The sequence below is a fragment of the Squalius cephalus genome (genome assembly GCF_949319135.1).
Source record: "Squalius cephalus genome assembly, chromosome: 7".
NCBI classification, from domain to species: domain Eukaryota; kingdom Metazoa; phylum Chordata; class Actinopteri; order Cypriniformes; family Leuciscidae; genus Squalius; species Squalius cephalus.
The window spans coordinates 7,161,113-7,178,064 of record NC_137128.1 but is presented as its reverse complement, the minus strand read 5'-3'; the positions used below and the strand labels follow the sequence as shown (position 1 = coordinate 7,178,064).

The 16,952-nt window shown below is 38.6% G+C and overlaps 2 protein-coding genes across 2 annotated transcripts in view; both read right to left on the bottom strand.

Annotated features, from left to right (window-relative positions):
- Positions 1 to 16,952, bottom strand: part of LOC307161679 (uncharacterized protein) — a 396,018-nt gene that overhangs the window by 282,321 nt on the left and 96,745 nt on the right. The gene's annotated exons all lie outside the window — the stretch shown is intronic.
- LOC307161664 (uncharacterized protein) overlaps positions 303 to 16,952 on the bottom strand; it is a 33,268-nt gene continuing 16,618 nt past the window's right edge. Inside the window, exons 4-17 of the mRNA XM_079876535.1 lie at positions 14,355 to 14,718; positions 13,886 to 14,001; positions 13,788 to 13,813; positions 13,589 to 13,629; positions 13,052 to 13,096; positions 10,384 to 10,516; positions 10,042 to 10,201; positions 8,629 to 8,752; positions 3,941 to 3,975; positions 3,379 to 3,442; positions 3,252 to 3,286; positions 3,098 to 3,161; positions 902 to 981; positions 303 to 771 (exon numbers count right to left, since the gene is read on the bottom strand). Of these exons, the coding sequence (XP_079732661.1) occupies positions 909 to 981; positions 3,098 to 3,161; positions 3,252 to 3,286; positions 3,379 to 3,442; positions 3,941 to 3,975; positions 8,629 to 8,752; positions 10,042 to 10,201; positions 10,384 to 10,516; positions 13,052 to 13,096; positions 13,589 to 13,629; positions 13,788 to 13,813; positions 13,886 to 14,001; positions 14,355 to 14,718 (1,280 nt within the window). The 3' untranslated portion in view covers positions 303 to 771; positions 902 to 908. The remainder of the gene's footprint in view (positions 772 to 901; positions 982 to 3,097; positions 3,162 to 3,251; positions 3,287 to 3,378; positions 3,443 to 3,940; positions 3,976 to 8,628; positions 8,753 to 10,041; positions 10,202 to 10,383; positions 10,517 to 13,051; positions 13,097 to 13,588; positions 13,630 to 13,787; positions 13,814 to 13,885; positions 14,002 to 14,354; positions 14,719 to 16,952) is intronic.

Genomic DNA, 16,952 nt, shown 5'->3' with positions numbered 1-16,952 from the left:
TCAAGCCTCAAAATTGCAGACATTTCCTTAAACAAAAGAGGAAAATTTATCTCTTGGTTTTATAAGGGAAATCTTCTCAAGATTTTCTAGCAAACACTAAAGCACAATTTCATTATTGAATTGTACACCTTTTTAATTATCAAATTAATTTTAATAAAAATTACAAGACCCCTGACTCATTTTCACAGTCTAGTACAGTATTATTTTAGTGTAATTACAGTAGAGTATCACACTTCATAATGCAGTTTTATCACAGATTGATTCCAGCTGTCATTCAGTAGAAAGAGTCCGTGTCACTGCTGAATACAGATCCATTTATTTCACGCCAACATTTACAAGTTGTGTTTTCATTTATAAACAAACATGTAATCAAACCACCAACTTCCAATGATGAAACTTCCACACAATGAGATCCTCAAACACAAAAGCAAAGTAAAGTTGTATCTATCGATAACATGCACAAGTTACTCCCAATCCTTAAGGATGACTTTCGCAATTCATTCAATAGTTCCTATGACAAAGTGCCACACCCTCGTTTCATTAAAACCCCAAAACTGCCATCGTGTCCCTCGTCCTCAATCGACCCCTCGTTGCTCAGTGCCAATGTAACGTTTCAAACTTCAAAAGTTCCCTTTCATTAAACACCACAGAGAGTTTGTTGATGACCAAGTCTTCAGAAACAGGACTGATGAACTGTAAAACTCAAGCCCAGTGCGAGATGGCCATTCTCCAAACGCCAGCTCCGGGAGAAAGTGTATGAAACCAACATCGCTGTGGAAGGAGAAGAAAGATGCGTGTTTCTAAAATGTTACAGATACGAAACTCAGTTCTTTGACGGTTCAGTGGCTGAAGGGAATACACCACTGATCCTGCAGACATCAGATGATATAATAAAGCTCACCACAGGCTCAGAGAGAGTCGGCGTACAGCGCCGGAGGAGGCAGAAGATCAACGTCGGCAAACTGGAAGTTCTCTGCCTCTCTGTCACGAACACAGAGAGACGGGACATTAACACACACACACTTCTCCAGTTCTTTTAAAGATTTTAAAGATATCAAACTCAGATTCGAACAAACACAGAATAGAGACACCGCATGAGTATCATTACTAGCAGGGAATCGATGTCAAGTCAAGTTTATTTATATAGCGCTTTTCACAATACAGATTGCATCAAAGCAGCTTCACAGTATTAAATAAAATAGTACATCAGTGTTTGTTTCTAGTGGAAAACGTCCACGTTTGGTAATGCTGATCAATAGTATCGTTGATTGATTGATTAAATTAAGTATCCCCAACTGAGCAAGCCAAAGGCAACAGTGGCAAGGAACCGAATAAACTCCATCAGGTGACCTAATGGAGAAAAAACACCTTGGGAGAACCCAGGCTCAGTCGGGGGCCAGTTCTCCTCTGGCGTTTATGAACTAGAGGTCGGATTTAACTGTAAGATTAAAAGTATTATATAAATGCCTGGCTGAAGAGATGCGTCTTTAATCTAGTTTTAAACTGGGAGAGCGAGTCTGAGCAACGAACAGTATCAGGAAGGCTATTCCAGAGTTTTGGAGCTAAATGTGAAAATGCTCTCCCTCCTTTGGTGGATCTGGATATCCTAGGTATGACCAAAAGCCTCGAATTTAGCGACCTTAAAGAGCGCGATGGATTATAGGGCGATAGAAGATCCGTTAAATAAACTGGAGCTAAGCCGGTTAGGGCAGGGTTCACCAATCTCGGTCCTGGAGGGCCGCTGTCCCTGCAGAGTTTAGCTCCAACCAGCTCCAACACACCTGTTTGAAAGTTTCTAGTATGCCTAATGAGACCCTGATTAGCTGGTTCAGGTGTGTTTAATTGGGGTTGGAGCTAAACTCTGCAGGACAGCGGCCCTCCAGGACCGAGATTGGTGAACCCTGGTTTAGGGCTTTATAAGTCAGTAGCAATACCTTGTAAACGATGTGACAAGAAATAGTTCCTATAATCACTTACTTTGATCATCAGTGCTGACAAAAAAAAGTTGCAAATGTTCAATGAAAGAAATATACATTTTATTGCAAATAATGTGTAGTATAACTAAAATAACACCTTATATCGATAGTCCACTTTAGACATTCTGTTAACTACTAGTTAATGTCAGTCTACTTATTCTACTAACCTGAACCTCAACCTAACAAGTCCACAGGTACTCAGAGTTAGTGGACATGTAGTTACTTAAAGTTAGTGGAGTATTAAAAAGGGAACTATCGAAATAAGGTGAAACCTAAAATTAAGAGATAAAAGCATAACTTAAAAAAAGATTAATAGACAAATGTATCATTAAGATTCTTTTTTCTTAAGACGATTTTAATGAATCCAGCCACTGATCACTTTTTCTTTCTGCAGTAATGGTACTGTTTTTTCAGTTGAGTATCTCTCACTGTCTGTAGAGGAAGAAGATGCTGGCGCAGAGATATAGCCCCATGTGTCTCTTCTGCTGAACCAGCACATTTTACACAGTCTTTTTTTTTTTCTAACACAGACACAGAGCCATGAAGTGAGTTTGTTATGAATGGTGTGAATGTATTTGTAAGGGTCAGATAAACAGATATTCTTTAAGGAGAGAATTAATTTTTCATTTCATCTTTTTGAGCTTCATGTTTAACATGTGACCTCTCTACAGGGTGGGCCATTTATATGGATACACCGTAATAACATGGGAATGGTTGGTGATATTAAAGTCCTGTTTGTGGCACATTAGTATATGTGAGGGGGCAAACTCCTCAAGATGGGTGACCATGGTGGCCATTTAGAAGTCGGACAAACAGGACTTTAATATCACCAACCATTCCTATGTTATTACGGTGTATCCATATAAATGGCCCACCCTGTACATTAATGAACACTTCAGCGTCTGTACAGACTGTCCCGTCTTTACTACTACTGGACACTTCTTCAGATCTGTCCTCAATCAATGATGTGGACGTGATTATACAGCGGTGTGTGTTTCTCTGGTGTCGAGCTCACTGTGTGTGGACGTGATTATACAGCGGTGTGTGTTTCTCTGGTGTCGAGCTCACTGTGTGTGGACGTGATTATACAGCGGTGTGTGTTTCTCTGGTGTTGAGCTCACTGTGTGTGGACGTCCTCAATACTCCAGTCACTGAAGGTCTGATGAGCAGAAGAGGTGCTGTCGACTGAGAAGAGGAAACGTACGCATTAATGGACAACAGAGCTCAACACAGCACATGAAGCTCAACGCAGAGAGAGCACAAACGCATACTTACAGATCTCAGGCATGGACACCGCTTTAATCTGACTCCTGGAAATAAGAGAGAGAGAGAGACGAGTCTAGAGATCTGTGTGAAGTTCAGGTGAACTGAGGCCATTTTATGAAACATAGTTCATGCTCACGAAGTTTCAGCAGAGAGAGACATGGTGTCATCTTCGTACATCCATTCTTCACTGTCATCAGTGACTGCAAGTCAAAACACATGAAAAAGAAAAACACACAATTTTACTTTTTATTGACATGCATCCCAAATATTGACACTCTTGCACTATTTTCAAATAATCCACAATCTCTTCCAGAAACTGATATCCACACATGTACTGCATGTCTTCTGTGTGCAACTGAACAAAAACTATCTAAAATAAATAGTGATTCACAGAGAATCCTAAAATGGCCCAGACAATGTTATTAGCAGGTTATAAAAGTGGTTTAACTAGATTAAGCAAGTACAGTGGGAGGCTTTGATTCTTATGTACTCGTTCAACCTGTTTGAGAGCATGAACAAAAGAGAGAAAACTAGAGAGATTGTCTGAGACGTCAGACAAATAATGAATAGTGTTATCAAGAAAGTCAAGTGAACTATTATTGAAATGTTTCAAGCAGCAGCTGTTAAACACATGATTATTTCACCACAGGTGTTACACACATTTGTCACGGCTGTATGAAGAAAAGCAGAACACTTACAGCTACTGGTGAACACAGGATTCTGATGAGAGGACCTGCAAACAGCAAACAGGTTCAGATGAGGCACTGTGGCGGTTGATATCTGACTGTGATCTGCTGTAGATCGAGTGTTTATAATGTGTAATGCAGTGCAGTGTCTGATGGGAGTTAACAGCATCTGAACGCTCAGACTGCAACATCTATGGACACACAATTACTTTTGAATGTCGCTATAATGATTATACATGATAGCCAAGAATTAAAACCTATACATTTATATGATGTGCATATCTTAGAGAGCAGGTCGACGGCTGATGTGGGTGATATCAACGATGGGAATTAATACATTAATATGTAAAATATATATAGAAATATGATATTTACTAAAATTATTTGAAAATGAATCAATGTTGATAAAATAATGAAACCATTTGATTATAATTTGTGTACTAGTGAATATGAGACTCACATGACACAGCAGAAACTAGAAGGGTCTGAAACGTATCCATCCAGTGAGAGCAGAAATAAATAAAATGGATATTCATCCTGCAGTAATTCTTCTATTAGTACAGTTTTACAACACAAGGTTGCCAACAGGGGTGTAAACCGGACGTTTTGTCGCGATACAAAATAGATTCTCTTATCCAGATATTCAATGTTTGAACGGTCGACACGGGCTGTGTTTACACTGCAAGTCTTACTGCACACATCTGATCCAGTTTACATTTACTTTAGACACGACTGGTATCCAATATCTGTGTTTACATTCATTTCTGGCAAAGAAGATTGAGTTAATCCGGACAAAGCGCTCTCTCATCCACACTAGCGCTCTCCAAAAGTTTCTCATCCACACTGAGACGTCGGGAAACGCTAACTTCTCCTTACAGCGCATGTGTAAAACACCTCATGAACCCTCACTGAGATGATGCAGACAGAACACACATAAGCGAGTTATCACGCAATTATTCTGACAGGATCATTTTATTTAGCAAAATATCTCCGCATTCACTGATCGTCCAGGTCGCTCTCTCTCACAGTTACGTGTTTAAAACACAAATCCTCTCATGTTTTACCGCAGGACAGCAAATGAGAGTACATTTTCTGTTGAAGACTCAAATTTTTATCTAATATTGTTTTTAGTATTATTATTACTTTTTATTAATATTCATAATCAGTAGTATTATTAATCAGTAGTATTATGTATCTGTGTTCGAGACTTTGGGAGATTTAGACTGAAATGTATGTGCAGTGTTTTCACCAAGCATAGCATAAAGAGATGCATTGTTAATGGGAACCACATGTTTCTCTGGTGATGTACTGTTTTAGTCACATTATAATCATGTGTTTTCCTGATAATGCAGTTTTCTGGTCAACATATACAATAACTGATAGTCTTTGTTTATGGCAGAGAGATGACGAGATGTTGGCTAATGGTATAAAAACCAAGCCCTTTTGTGTGAAAAGCAGGAAGATGACTGAGAAGCTGAATCAAGACCTCTGTTTTATCCATGTCTCTTCTTCCTATGTTTTATATTAAATAAGAGATCTCTTGGCAAAATCACTGGTGTCTGCTTCCATGAAATCAAACAACAGGGGAAAGCAAGATTTTTAAATCAACACTGTCATGTTTGCAGGACTGTGATATGAAGAGTGTGTGAAGGAACATATTTAGCAGCTGTGTGGAAGTGAATAGCACATAACCGGCACAATACCAGTATAAACATGAATATCTGTGGGTTCAATATGCGTCACATGACTAAACTTGCGTCATCGTTCTTAAATGCAACCGTTTTCTCAGTCCACACTACAACACGAAAACTGCGTTTTCCAATGCATCCACTTTGGAGAGTGTTTTCGTAGCTAAAAACGGCGTCTCAGTGCGGACGGAAGGCGAGAAGGAGAGAAAGAGATGCGTTTTCAAATGTATTAGTGTGAACAAGGCCCGAGATTGCAAGAGTGAATTACAGCGGTGTGTAATAGTGAAGCTGCTCATTTATTCACACACACAGCGCTTATCACCTCAGTGCTGAGAAATGGCCCATAATGAAGCTTTCAGGAGCGAAGCAGTTTTATATTAAACATTCACTTTATTTTGGCGGCGCTGAGAACGCCAGAGCAAACAATGCTTGCATTCTCTGTGTTTATTAGTTAGCAATCTGTCTAACAGTACTGTGTTATCAGATAGAACTGTTATAGAAAGTAGACAGTATATGAAAAAAAGGTTATTAGCCTATGCCGTGTGGTTGATGTCCAGTGTTGCTAGCTGGGCAGATAAACAATCATGTTTGGCTTGGTCCCCTCAAAGTTGCGTTGGATGTTCTCTTCAGCATAAAGGTTTAGAGACCCATCTATCACTGTTTTCCATGTTTGTATAGTTAGTTTATGTAAATATACATATAAAAGTAAATATATAGGCTATAATCTGTGTTTACATTCTAGCTGTTTTAAAAATGGCGGGTGCTGGTGTTCCGCATGCGTTCGGTCATCAGCGTACACTAACGTCACGGGTAGTTCCTATTAGGGGTGCGCCAAAATATCGATATGGCGATATCTCGCGATATTTACTCCCGCGATCGATTCTCGATGCGCTCTTGCCAAGTATCGATCTTAAAAGCCGTTAGGGCGGGCGCACACGGTGCGAATTCGGACACTCGGGAGTCAGTTTAACTGATAATCGAGTCAAAGCAGCTGGTACACGGCACGACTGTCCTGCATGAATTTTATCCTGAGCCGGCAGCAATCACGTGGGCTTTCACGCTAAACACAGAGACAGGCAAATGCAGGCAAAGCTTCAGATAGAAAAATGACATACATGTGTGTGCAAAAGAACAGTAGCCATTCCTTTCAACATAAAAACTTAAGAAAGAGAGAGAGAGAGAGAGAGAGAGAGAGAGAGAGAGAGAGAGAGAGAGAGAGAGAGAGAGAGAGAGAGAGAGAGAGAGAGAGAGAGAGAGAGAGAGAGAGAGAGAGAGAGAGAGAGAGAGAGAGAGTGTGTGTGTGTGTCTGTGTGCGTGTGTGTGTGTGTGTGTGACAGACAGACAGACAGACAGTGTATGCGCACGCTGTATGGTTGCTGCCACTGAGGTATAGGGCCCATCGACGTGGTTGTGTATGATTTGGCAATAGGGGACAGCTGGTGAAAATCGGGCCGACTCCCCGAATTTTTTAAACATGTTTAAAAATTATCGGGAGGTCGGGAGGTGCTCATAACGCGCTCGGCTCGGCTTGTAATTCCTCTCACACGCTGCGAGCCGCGACCATGCGAGTATCACCGATTCCACTCGATTTCTCCCGAGTGAAAAAAATCATCTGCGAGCAAAACAAAAATAGTGTCTGTGACTGTTTTGTTGCAACTGATAAGACACAAGTTGTTTTTGTTATTGTGTTTCATCCAAAAATATAAATGGAGATTCATTTTCCTAATTAAAAAAAAAAAACTTTTTATTTCTTAAAACATGATATATTGTGAGTTATTACTGATAATATATCGATTATCGCAGTATCGCCATATCATGATATTATCGGTATCGTGAACAATGTATCGCGTATCGTATCGTATCGTGAAGTACCCAGTGATTCCCAGCCCTAGTTCATATAGTGCTGGTTTAGACCGACTCTGAAGTAGGACCTAAATTAGTTCCTCCAAATGGAGTTCCTAGAACTATAATCGTTCCTAGTTCCTGCGGTGCGAACACGCCGACATCCGGGTACTTTAGCCAATAGTTCTAGGAGCTGTGAAAAGGTTCCTCCGGTCGGAAAGCGGCTGATGTTTCTGTTCTTCTTAACGATAAAGTTACATTTCTTTTAGGGCTGCATATTGAAGAAAATACGCGATAACTCATTAAATAATGCGATATTCGATAAGCGATTCGATAATGCTTAAAGTGTGTAAAATAAACTTAAATTATCTTTGAAATATATTTAAAATTATATAACCAACATGCACGTTTCACATTCTGACAAGAAAACACCCCTTCAGCTTCTGACAGTGAACAGCAGTGTTTTACTGTGGCAGAAGAAGTGTTATTTAACATCAGTGTAAAGGTTCAGGTAGGCCTTCATTAGGTTTATTAACAACAGAAACTGAATAATCAAATGTAAAAATAAAACATTACTTAGTTTTCACTGAATGAATTAAATATATACTGATTCTTATTAAAGCTACAGAAGTTATTCAGCCGAGAGCAGCGAGTGATTTACTCTGTCTTTTGTTCATGACCTCAGTTATTGCAAGCTGTTGTAATATATACATCTGCGATATTTCGATAATTTCGATATAGTGTGCAGCCCTAATTTCTTTACTATAAAGTTTCCACCTCAGTAAAAAGAAAAGTGAGTTTTAGCGTGAGCACATACAGGCACGTCTGCTCATGATACGATCTTTGTGGGAAACCACATTTAGAAGTGGCTCAATAACATAATCGGATCTCGTGCGTATTTGTGCGTTTGCATGTGTGCAACACACTCCGATGTGTCAGATGTGAGTAAAAAATTGGATTTTCTTGTGCCAGTGTAAACACAGCCAGAGATGTTGAGTGTCGAAATAAAGATGTTGCATCAATGCATCGTATCATTAGTCTTTTGATCCATACCGATCTGTCGTTACACCCCTAGCTGCCAATCCATGGTTAACTTGCTAGTGAACTTCATATGCATGATGTCAGTGAGTTTGTCTGGATATGAGTGAGTTTGTCATGTTTCTCCTCTACCTGCTGCTGAGACTGAGGTTATCTCCATCGGTCTGGCCTCGTCCGGCCGCCTGCGACGCCTTCTTCCCCAGCTCCAGCATCTCCTTAATGTTCAGCTCCACATTCATCACAGATATGTAGCCGTCTGTGAACACGACAGCAGAAGAGAGACCGTCTCCTTTCAGTCTCAGGAACTACATGAACTCCTGCAAGAGATTCTCTAGGACACTGGGATGACTTTCAGAAAGTGGTCAACTTTATTTTATCTTAAAGGGGTGGCTGATTATGATTTCAGTTTTCTAACTTTAGTTAGTGTGTAATGTTGCTGTTTGAGCAGAAACAACATCTGCAAAGTTACGACGCTCAAAGCAAAGCGATTTCTGTAAAAGAAAATATCCCCTTTAAGGACTACAACAAACGGCTGGTAGAGACTACAGGAGCTTTATCCCGGGTTAGTGACATCACCAGCCCTAGAATTTACTTATTAAACAGTTAGTTCCAATCCTTGATTCTGATTGGTCGATAGCTTTATTTATGATAAAACATGACTATAACCGTTTCACCCAAGCTGTGTCTGAAACCGCTCACTCCTTCACTCATTCACTAATCCCTACATAGTGAATGGCAGTTGAGTGCACTACATCAGCAAAGAGTGAACGAAATGGGTGAGTGAATTCAGACGCTGACATAATTATCACGCGCCAGCTCGGTCATAAACATTACCTACTCATCTTTAATATTTCCCTTTTTGGCTGTATGAATTGTATGTAACAATTGTATGTACCGGTATGTATTTTTCACGTTTATTGCGTTATTTGATAAAAAAAAAAGATAATAAAAACACTTGCTTGTCATATTTCTTTACTTTTTACATTTATATGTGAAAATAAAAGAGAACAAAACACTACACAACACATTTGTTTATTCAAATATAGATATAACGGTATATATATATATATATATATAAATAACCAGGCGTCTGGTCTTATACATGATTGTTTTCTATCTCGCGTGCACCGTTGCCATTTTTGTTTATTTTTCATTCGCGCTCTATCACCTTATCGTGTTGGATTGTGGGAAATAGGTTCTCAGCAAGTGTACATCGAATGTACACTCGAATTCAGAGAGGATTGTGGGTAAAAGTAGTGAACGAATGTAGGGAATGATGTCGTTCACTCAGAATTCGGACACCACTACAAAATGGCCGACACCCTAAATAGTGCACTATATAGTGGATAGGGAGCGATTTCAGACACAGCTCCAATGTCTCTATGCATCACTACACAACACCCCTAGCAACCACTCTTAGCAACGTCAACATTCTCAGTGATATTGTTCATAGAAGCTTACAGAGTATTGTGAGAGATTGAATAAGTGAGTGCACTTGCATTTACATTATAAGCCGTGACTAGAAGATTTGTAAGAACGTCTCACATTTGTGGTTGGCGTCTCTGGCCAGCCATTTGCCCTTGGGGCAGTTGACCGTTCGGATGATGCTGATGAGATCCCCACTTTTGACGGGCAGGTCGTATTTGCGGAGTTTGCTGGCCGCCAGCACTCGGGCCCGATACATGGGCTCTTCCAGTCCCGTGATCTACGGGGAAACATAAGAAATATATCAGGACCTGCAGGACGCCTGGAGGAGTTACACTAATGTATGTCACTACATTAAAGATCAGAGCAAACGGCTATCCATCTTTAAAGTGAACACCAGTCCGTTTGAATCTATGTCTGCGCTACATGAAGTGTGGCTTGAATTTATGCGTCTGAATTCACTTTAAACTTCTTGTGCAACATGTTTCTCTTCTTGTCCTTCTCTTTCTGCTCTTTCTTCTCCTTCTCCAGACGCTGCTTCTCTCTCTTCTTCAGCTCTTTATCCTCCTGGTGTTCAGGGCTCAGCTGCTTCTTCCTGGAAGAAACACATGTTTTAGCAGGTCAGCGTCTGTGAGGAACAAGCTTTGCTCAGAGTCTCAATTGGTAAATCATCAGATTGGCTGTGTTTTAGCAATGAAACATAAGTTACATATAAGCGTACATCTCATGGCCAAGGTAAAAAACTCCCAATAATAAGAAATTATAAGAAAGACATAAAATTATAATCATATTTAATATAATTGAAATTAATCCAATTATTTTAAAGGTAATAATTATATATTTTTCCTTGCTCAGACAACATTTTCACTGGCCTCAACACAAAAGCCTGATTTATTAAGATGAAGATTTTTTTTGTACTTTTTCTTTTTTCTTCAATTCATGAACACTTTTGCTGGAAAATGATGGAAAACAAGACAAAACATTGCTGACTCTATACATATTAAACACATTCTTACTGAAACTTTCAGTACTATTACAAGTCATTTTTTCAAATTCAGCAAAATTTCTAGATAATATCTTTGTGACAAATCAACAGAATTTGAAACAATGAAAAGTGCGTCACAGAAAACTAAATCTGATGCACAAGACCAATGGATCTAATGGCATGACTGGGCCAAAAGGGCATGTGACCGCACTATAACCTGTCCAGAAGAGCTATTTTCATGACTATAATGTGCATTAGCGCCCGCTTTTTTAGCGGCGTTGGTTATGGAAGTATTTATTTCTCCCATAGGGTTTTTTAAAAAGTCTTTGCTAAAGCGTTATAAGCCATGAATCAAACCAACCAGCTTCGAGAACCACAACATTACAAACTTTGATTTGAAGCCAAAAAAAAAAAAAAGTTCGAAAATTGGACAAAAAGACAAAAGGTGCAAGACTGTGAACTTAATGGCTTTAGAGAGAAAGAACTACAATCTCATGAAGCATTGCAGACAGCATAACTGAATTAATAATAAATTAATATAAAACTACATGTAGGAAAGAGAAGATCCAAGGCACTCTTCTTCAAAATTATTTAGCAAGCCTTTATTTAACTGGCTATATCATGGTAGAAAAGGGGAAAAAAGCAACCCACATGTAGCGGCACAAACAGCCTTCTTCAGGGTGTGCTTTCCAACCAAACGATTTCCTCTTATGTGTGCTAATTAGAAACACCTGAGTGACATAAGACATGCACATACAGAGAAAGTCCACTAGGCGGATACATTGCAGATTGAATCCAAAGACACAAAAATTATGATGAAAGCCAAAAGTAGGCTAGACACAGAAAGAACATATCACACAAAATGACTGAAGTCCATTTCTTCATCCAACCCAGGGTCCAGGGTATACTGTGGCCTGTAGCTCATATATATATAGAATGTTTCTCTCTGTAAAAGTAATTTTAATCGGACACCACCCCGAATACTCTAATCATTTCTAAACCCTCAACCATTAGGCCTTCTGGATTACTATTGTGCACATTTTGGAAGTGTTTTGCCAAAGGGTAATCTAAGACGTCTCTTGGTCCGGCCTACAAAAAAAAAGCACCCACATTTGCATGATAACCTTTATACCACAAAAGTAGTATTGAATTGCAATTAATGAATGCTTTTATGTTGTACATCTTATGTGTCTTGAAATGACAGAATTCTGTATCCGCCTAGTGGACTTTCTCTGTATGTGCATGTCTTATGTCACTCAGGTGTTTCTAATTAGCACATATAAAAGAGGAAGTTGTTTGGTTGGAAAGCACACCCTGAAGAAGGCTGTTTGTGCCGCTACGCGTGGGTTGCTTTCCCCCCCATGTCTTTGATGTCATGATATAGCCAGTTAAATAAAGGCTTTCTAAATCATTTTGAGGAAGAGTGCCTTGGATCTTCTCTTTCCTACATTTATTTGAATTCCCGACCCCAGAGCACCTTCAAACACTTTTATTGAACTCCCTGGACATTTTGTCTTTCTAATATAAAACTACTTTCATATATTGTGAAAGAAATATTCACACACCATATAGTTTACGTTTATTGCAAAATGCGCATATAGTATATACACATATCTTAATAGCGTAGGGAGACTGACTCGAAATGCTTCATGGGATTGGCCGGATCTTTTGGCACATTTTGCTTGTTTCGAGACTCTGATTGGTGTAGTTTTCTGCACAGCATCATGGGTAATGTAGTTTTCACTGGGAATTCTGCTGCTAGTCAATATTAAAAACAAGCTGAAATAACGTGGGCTGACGGCCTCAACAGAAGCAAATACCATCGATTAGCATCTCGTAGCTCACAGCAGGGCTGAATATAAAGGTTTATAAGGTTTCTGTGAAAAACTCTGGAGAAAATGAATACTAGTTTTTACTTGAACCCATTAAGAACGTTTTCTCTCATAATTTACATCAACGCTTTGTTCTCTAATATAAACCTCCAATTCTTCAAAATCCTGTCCTCCCTCAAAGAATCTGGAGAGGACATGGGATGTGTTTGAGCTTACCCACATTATAGTAATGAGATTTAGTTTTCACAGATTACAGTAGAGTACATGTACCTTCACAGAGTTCAGTCACAAAACAAAACAAATCTCATAATACCTTTCGAGATGACTGTGGCCATTGTGATCTTCAGCTGTATTAGACCTTCACATCGCGAGGGGAAGAACAACAAAAACAAAAAGTTTGCACTGCAAAAAATCCAAATATTAAAAAAAAAATCTTAAATCAAGAAAATGCCATAAGATATTATACCTTATTTTCTGGGGAAATCAAGTGAGTATTTGCTTAAAACAAGTAAGAAAAATTTCGTTTCTGTTTGAATTAAGATTATTTTTTTGACCCCATTGGCAGATCATTTAGCTTTTTTTTTAAGCAACAACTCACTTAATTTTGATTTATTTCTCAAAAAAACAAACAAGACATAACATCTTATGGCATTTCACTCATCTAGTAAAAGTACCTAGATGGGGTGCATTTACTAAATGAGTGGTACATTTGGACTGGAAACAAGACAAAAATATTATGTAAGAAAAGCATTTTTTGCAGTGTGCTCTTTTCTTAAACTGTGCAGCATTTGAAAACAACATTTATCATCAGTTTCTTGACAAGAGCAGAGTGAAATAAGTGTTGACAAACCACTGAGAGACATGCCATATATTCTTCCAAATCTCTTCTTTCTGTTAAACAAATCAAGAGATCAACAGAAATAATACACATCATTATTAGCATTGCTCAAGCTGGCAAAGACACATGCTATCATGATATATCAAACATAATATTTCATATAAACTAACAATTCTTTAATAAATGGCAATTATGAGAATGAATCCCTCACCGCATGGCCGTTATCAGCGTACGGATCTGAAGGAGAAAGCGCATCAGTCATTATCCACCACTCATCGACTAGAGCTGTAATGCTAACATAATACTCACTTTTAGGAGCTCCTTTACTCTTCAACGAGTTTTGAGCAAAAGAAAATTTGGGAACAGTCTCCACATCCTCATAAACATTGTCAAATGTCCCATGCAAACACCTTTCCTTAGGAAAACTGAGGGGAAAAGAACAACAACATATCGATGAGATGAAGTCTGTTCAGCAATATAAAAAAAAAATAATATTTAAAAAAAAAGAAGTAAAAGGGTTATGCATGAAATTGATACACTATTTATTATTTACTGATCAAATCTAGTAATTTAAAGGTAAATAAAATAAAAAATGCATTAAAAAATATATATAAATAAATATATAGAAATGAAATAAAAATAAGCTTTCCAAAAAAAAAAAAAAAAGTATCATTTTAGGGCTTCGGGTCATTTTGACCCGCGAGGGAAGAATGCAATTTAACATTGTTAACACGTATTTCAGGAAGATCCCACATAATGAGAGAAATGAAACGTTTACACGGGTTGTGATGGAAGCTGGTGTTCAGTGTGTGATCCGTTCATTCTGAGGTCAGAGGTCGCCAAGATGCCTGCGCTTGTTGCTTGCTCTGAGGGCTGAGCGAGAGCGTCTCCTGACGGCGTGTCCCGTGGGCCAGTATCCCCTGGAGAACATGTGACCGGGAGAGCCGGTGTATCCGGGCCGGTGTGTTCCTCTGGCGGAGACGGAGAGGAGTCGGGGAACTCTGTGGCCTCTAACTCCAGGGCTGCCAGATCGATCGCATCACCTTCTGCTGCAAACACGTCGAAATCTGGGAATTCGGGAGCAGGTAAACTCGTGTCCTCAAGTGACGCATCAGCGGTGGCAGAAATCTCAGGCTCCGGATCTGGAAAAACAGAGAACAAGAAATCAGTTCCTGAAACGACATTATTCTGAATGGATGAGCTGCATTTCAAGCTCAAGATACATCATCATAAGATACATTAATGCACAAACTGATATTTGCACAAACCCCCTATAGGTAGGGTAATAAACCATTTTATATATATATATATATATATATATATATATATATATATATATATATATATATATATATATATATATATATATATATATATATATATATATATATATATATATATATATATATATATATATATTTATATTTATATTTATATATATATATATATATATATATATATATATACATACAGTGCAATGCATAAGTGAATACACCCATGCTAAAGTTGACTAAAAAGAGGAATAAAAAAATCATATTTTGGAAATTGAACTTAATGCCTTAATTTAAAAAATTAGGAAAAATCCAACCTTTAAGGACACCAATTTTCTTTGTGAATGAATAATGTATCGTAAATAAATAAATGTTCTTCCTTAAAATACATGGTGCATAAGTGAGTACACCCCTATGTTAAATTCCCATAGAGGCAGGCAGATTTTTATTTTTAAGTATTTTTTTTAATTTTTTTTTAGGATACTATGCATCCTGATAAAGTTCCCTTGGCCTTTGGAATTAAAATAGCCCCACATCATCACATAGCCTTCACCATACCTAGAGATTGGCATGGGGTACTTTCCATAAGATCATCTCTCAATGCAAATCAAACTAGCTTTTAGGCTAACTGAAATAAAACCATGCCAATCTCTAGGTATGGTGAAGGCTATGTGATGATGTGGGGCTATTTTAATTCCAAAGGCCAAGGGAACTTTATCAGGATGCATAGTATCCTAAAAAAAAATTAAAAAAAATACTTAAAAATAAAAATCTGCCTGCCTCTATGGGAATTTAACATAGGGGTGTACTCACTTATGCACCATGTATTTTAAGGAAGAACATTTATTTATTTACGATACATTATTCATTCACAAAGAAAATTGGTGTCCTTAAAGGTTGGATTTTTCCTAATTTTTTAAATTAAGGCATTAAGTTCAATTTCCAAAATATGATTTTTTATTCCTCTTTTTAGTCAACTTTAGCATGGGTGTATTCACTTATGCATTGCACTGTATATATATATATATATATATATATACAGTGAGGAAAATAAGTATTTGAATACCCTGCTATTTTGCAAGTTCTCCCACTTGGAAATCATGGAGGGGTCTGAAATTGTCATCGTAGGTGCATGTCCACTGTGAGAGACATAATCTAAAAAAAAAATCCAGAAATCACAATATATGATTTTTTAACTATTTATTTGTATAATACAGCTGCAAATAAGTATTTGAACACCTGTCTATCAGCTAGAATTCTGACCTTCAAAGACTTGTTAGTCTGCCTTTAAAATGTCCACCTCCACTCCATTTATTATCCTAAATTAGATGCACCTGTTTGAGGTCGTTAGCTGCATAAAGACACCTGTCCACCCCATACAATCAGTAAGAATCCAACTACTAACATGGCCAAGACCAAAGAGCTGTCCAAAGACACTAGAGACAAAATTGTACACCTCCACAAGGCTGGAAAGGGCTACGGGGAAATTGCCAAGCAGCTTGGTGAAAAAAGGTCCACTGTTGGAGCAATCATTAGAAAATGGAAGAAGCTAAACATGACTGTCAATCTCCCTCGGACTGGGGCTCCATGCAAGATCTCACCTCGTGGGGTCTCAATGATCCTAAGAAAGGTGAGAAATCAGCCCAGAACTACACGGGAGGAGCTGGTCAATGACCTGAAAAGAGCTGGGACCACCGTTTCCAAGGCTACTGTTGGTAATACACTAAGACGTCATGGTTTGAAATCATGCATGGCACGGAAGGTTCCCCTGCTTAAACCAGCACATGTCAAGGCCCGTCTTAAGTTTGCCAATGACCATTTGGATGATCCAGAGGAGTCATGGGAGAAAGTCATGTGGTCAGATGAGACCAAAATAGAACTTTTTGGTCATAATTCCACTAAACGTGTTTGGAGGAAGAAGAATGATGAGTACCATCCCAAGAACACCATCCCTACTGTGAAGCATGGGGGTGGTAGCATCATGCTTTGGGGGTGTTTTTCTGCACATGGGACAGGGCGACTGCACTGTATTAAGGAGAGGATGACCGGGGCCATGTATTGCGAGATTTTGGGGAACAACCTCCTTCCCTCAGTTAGAGCATTGA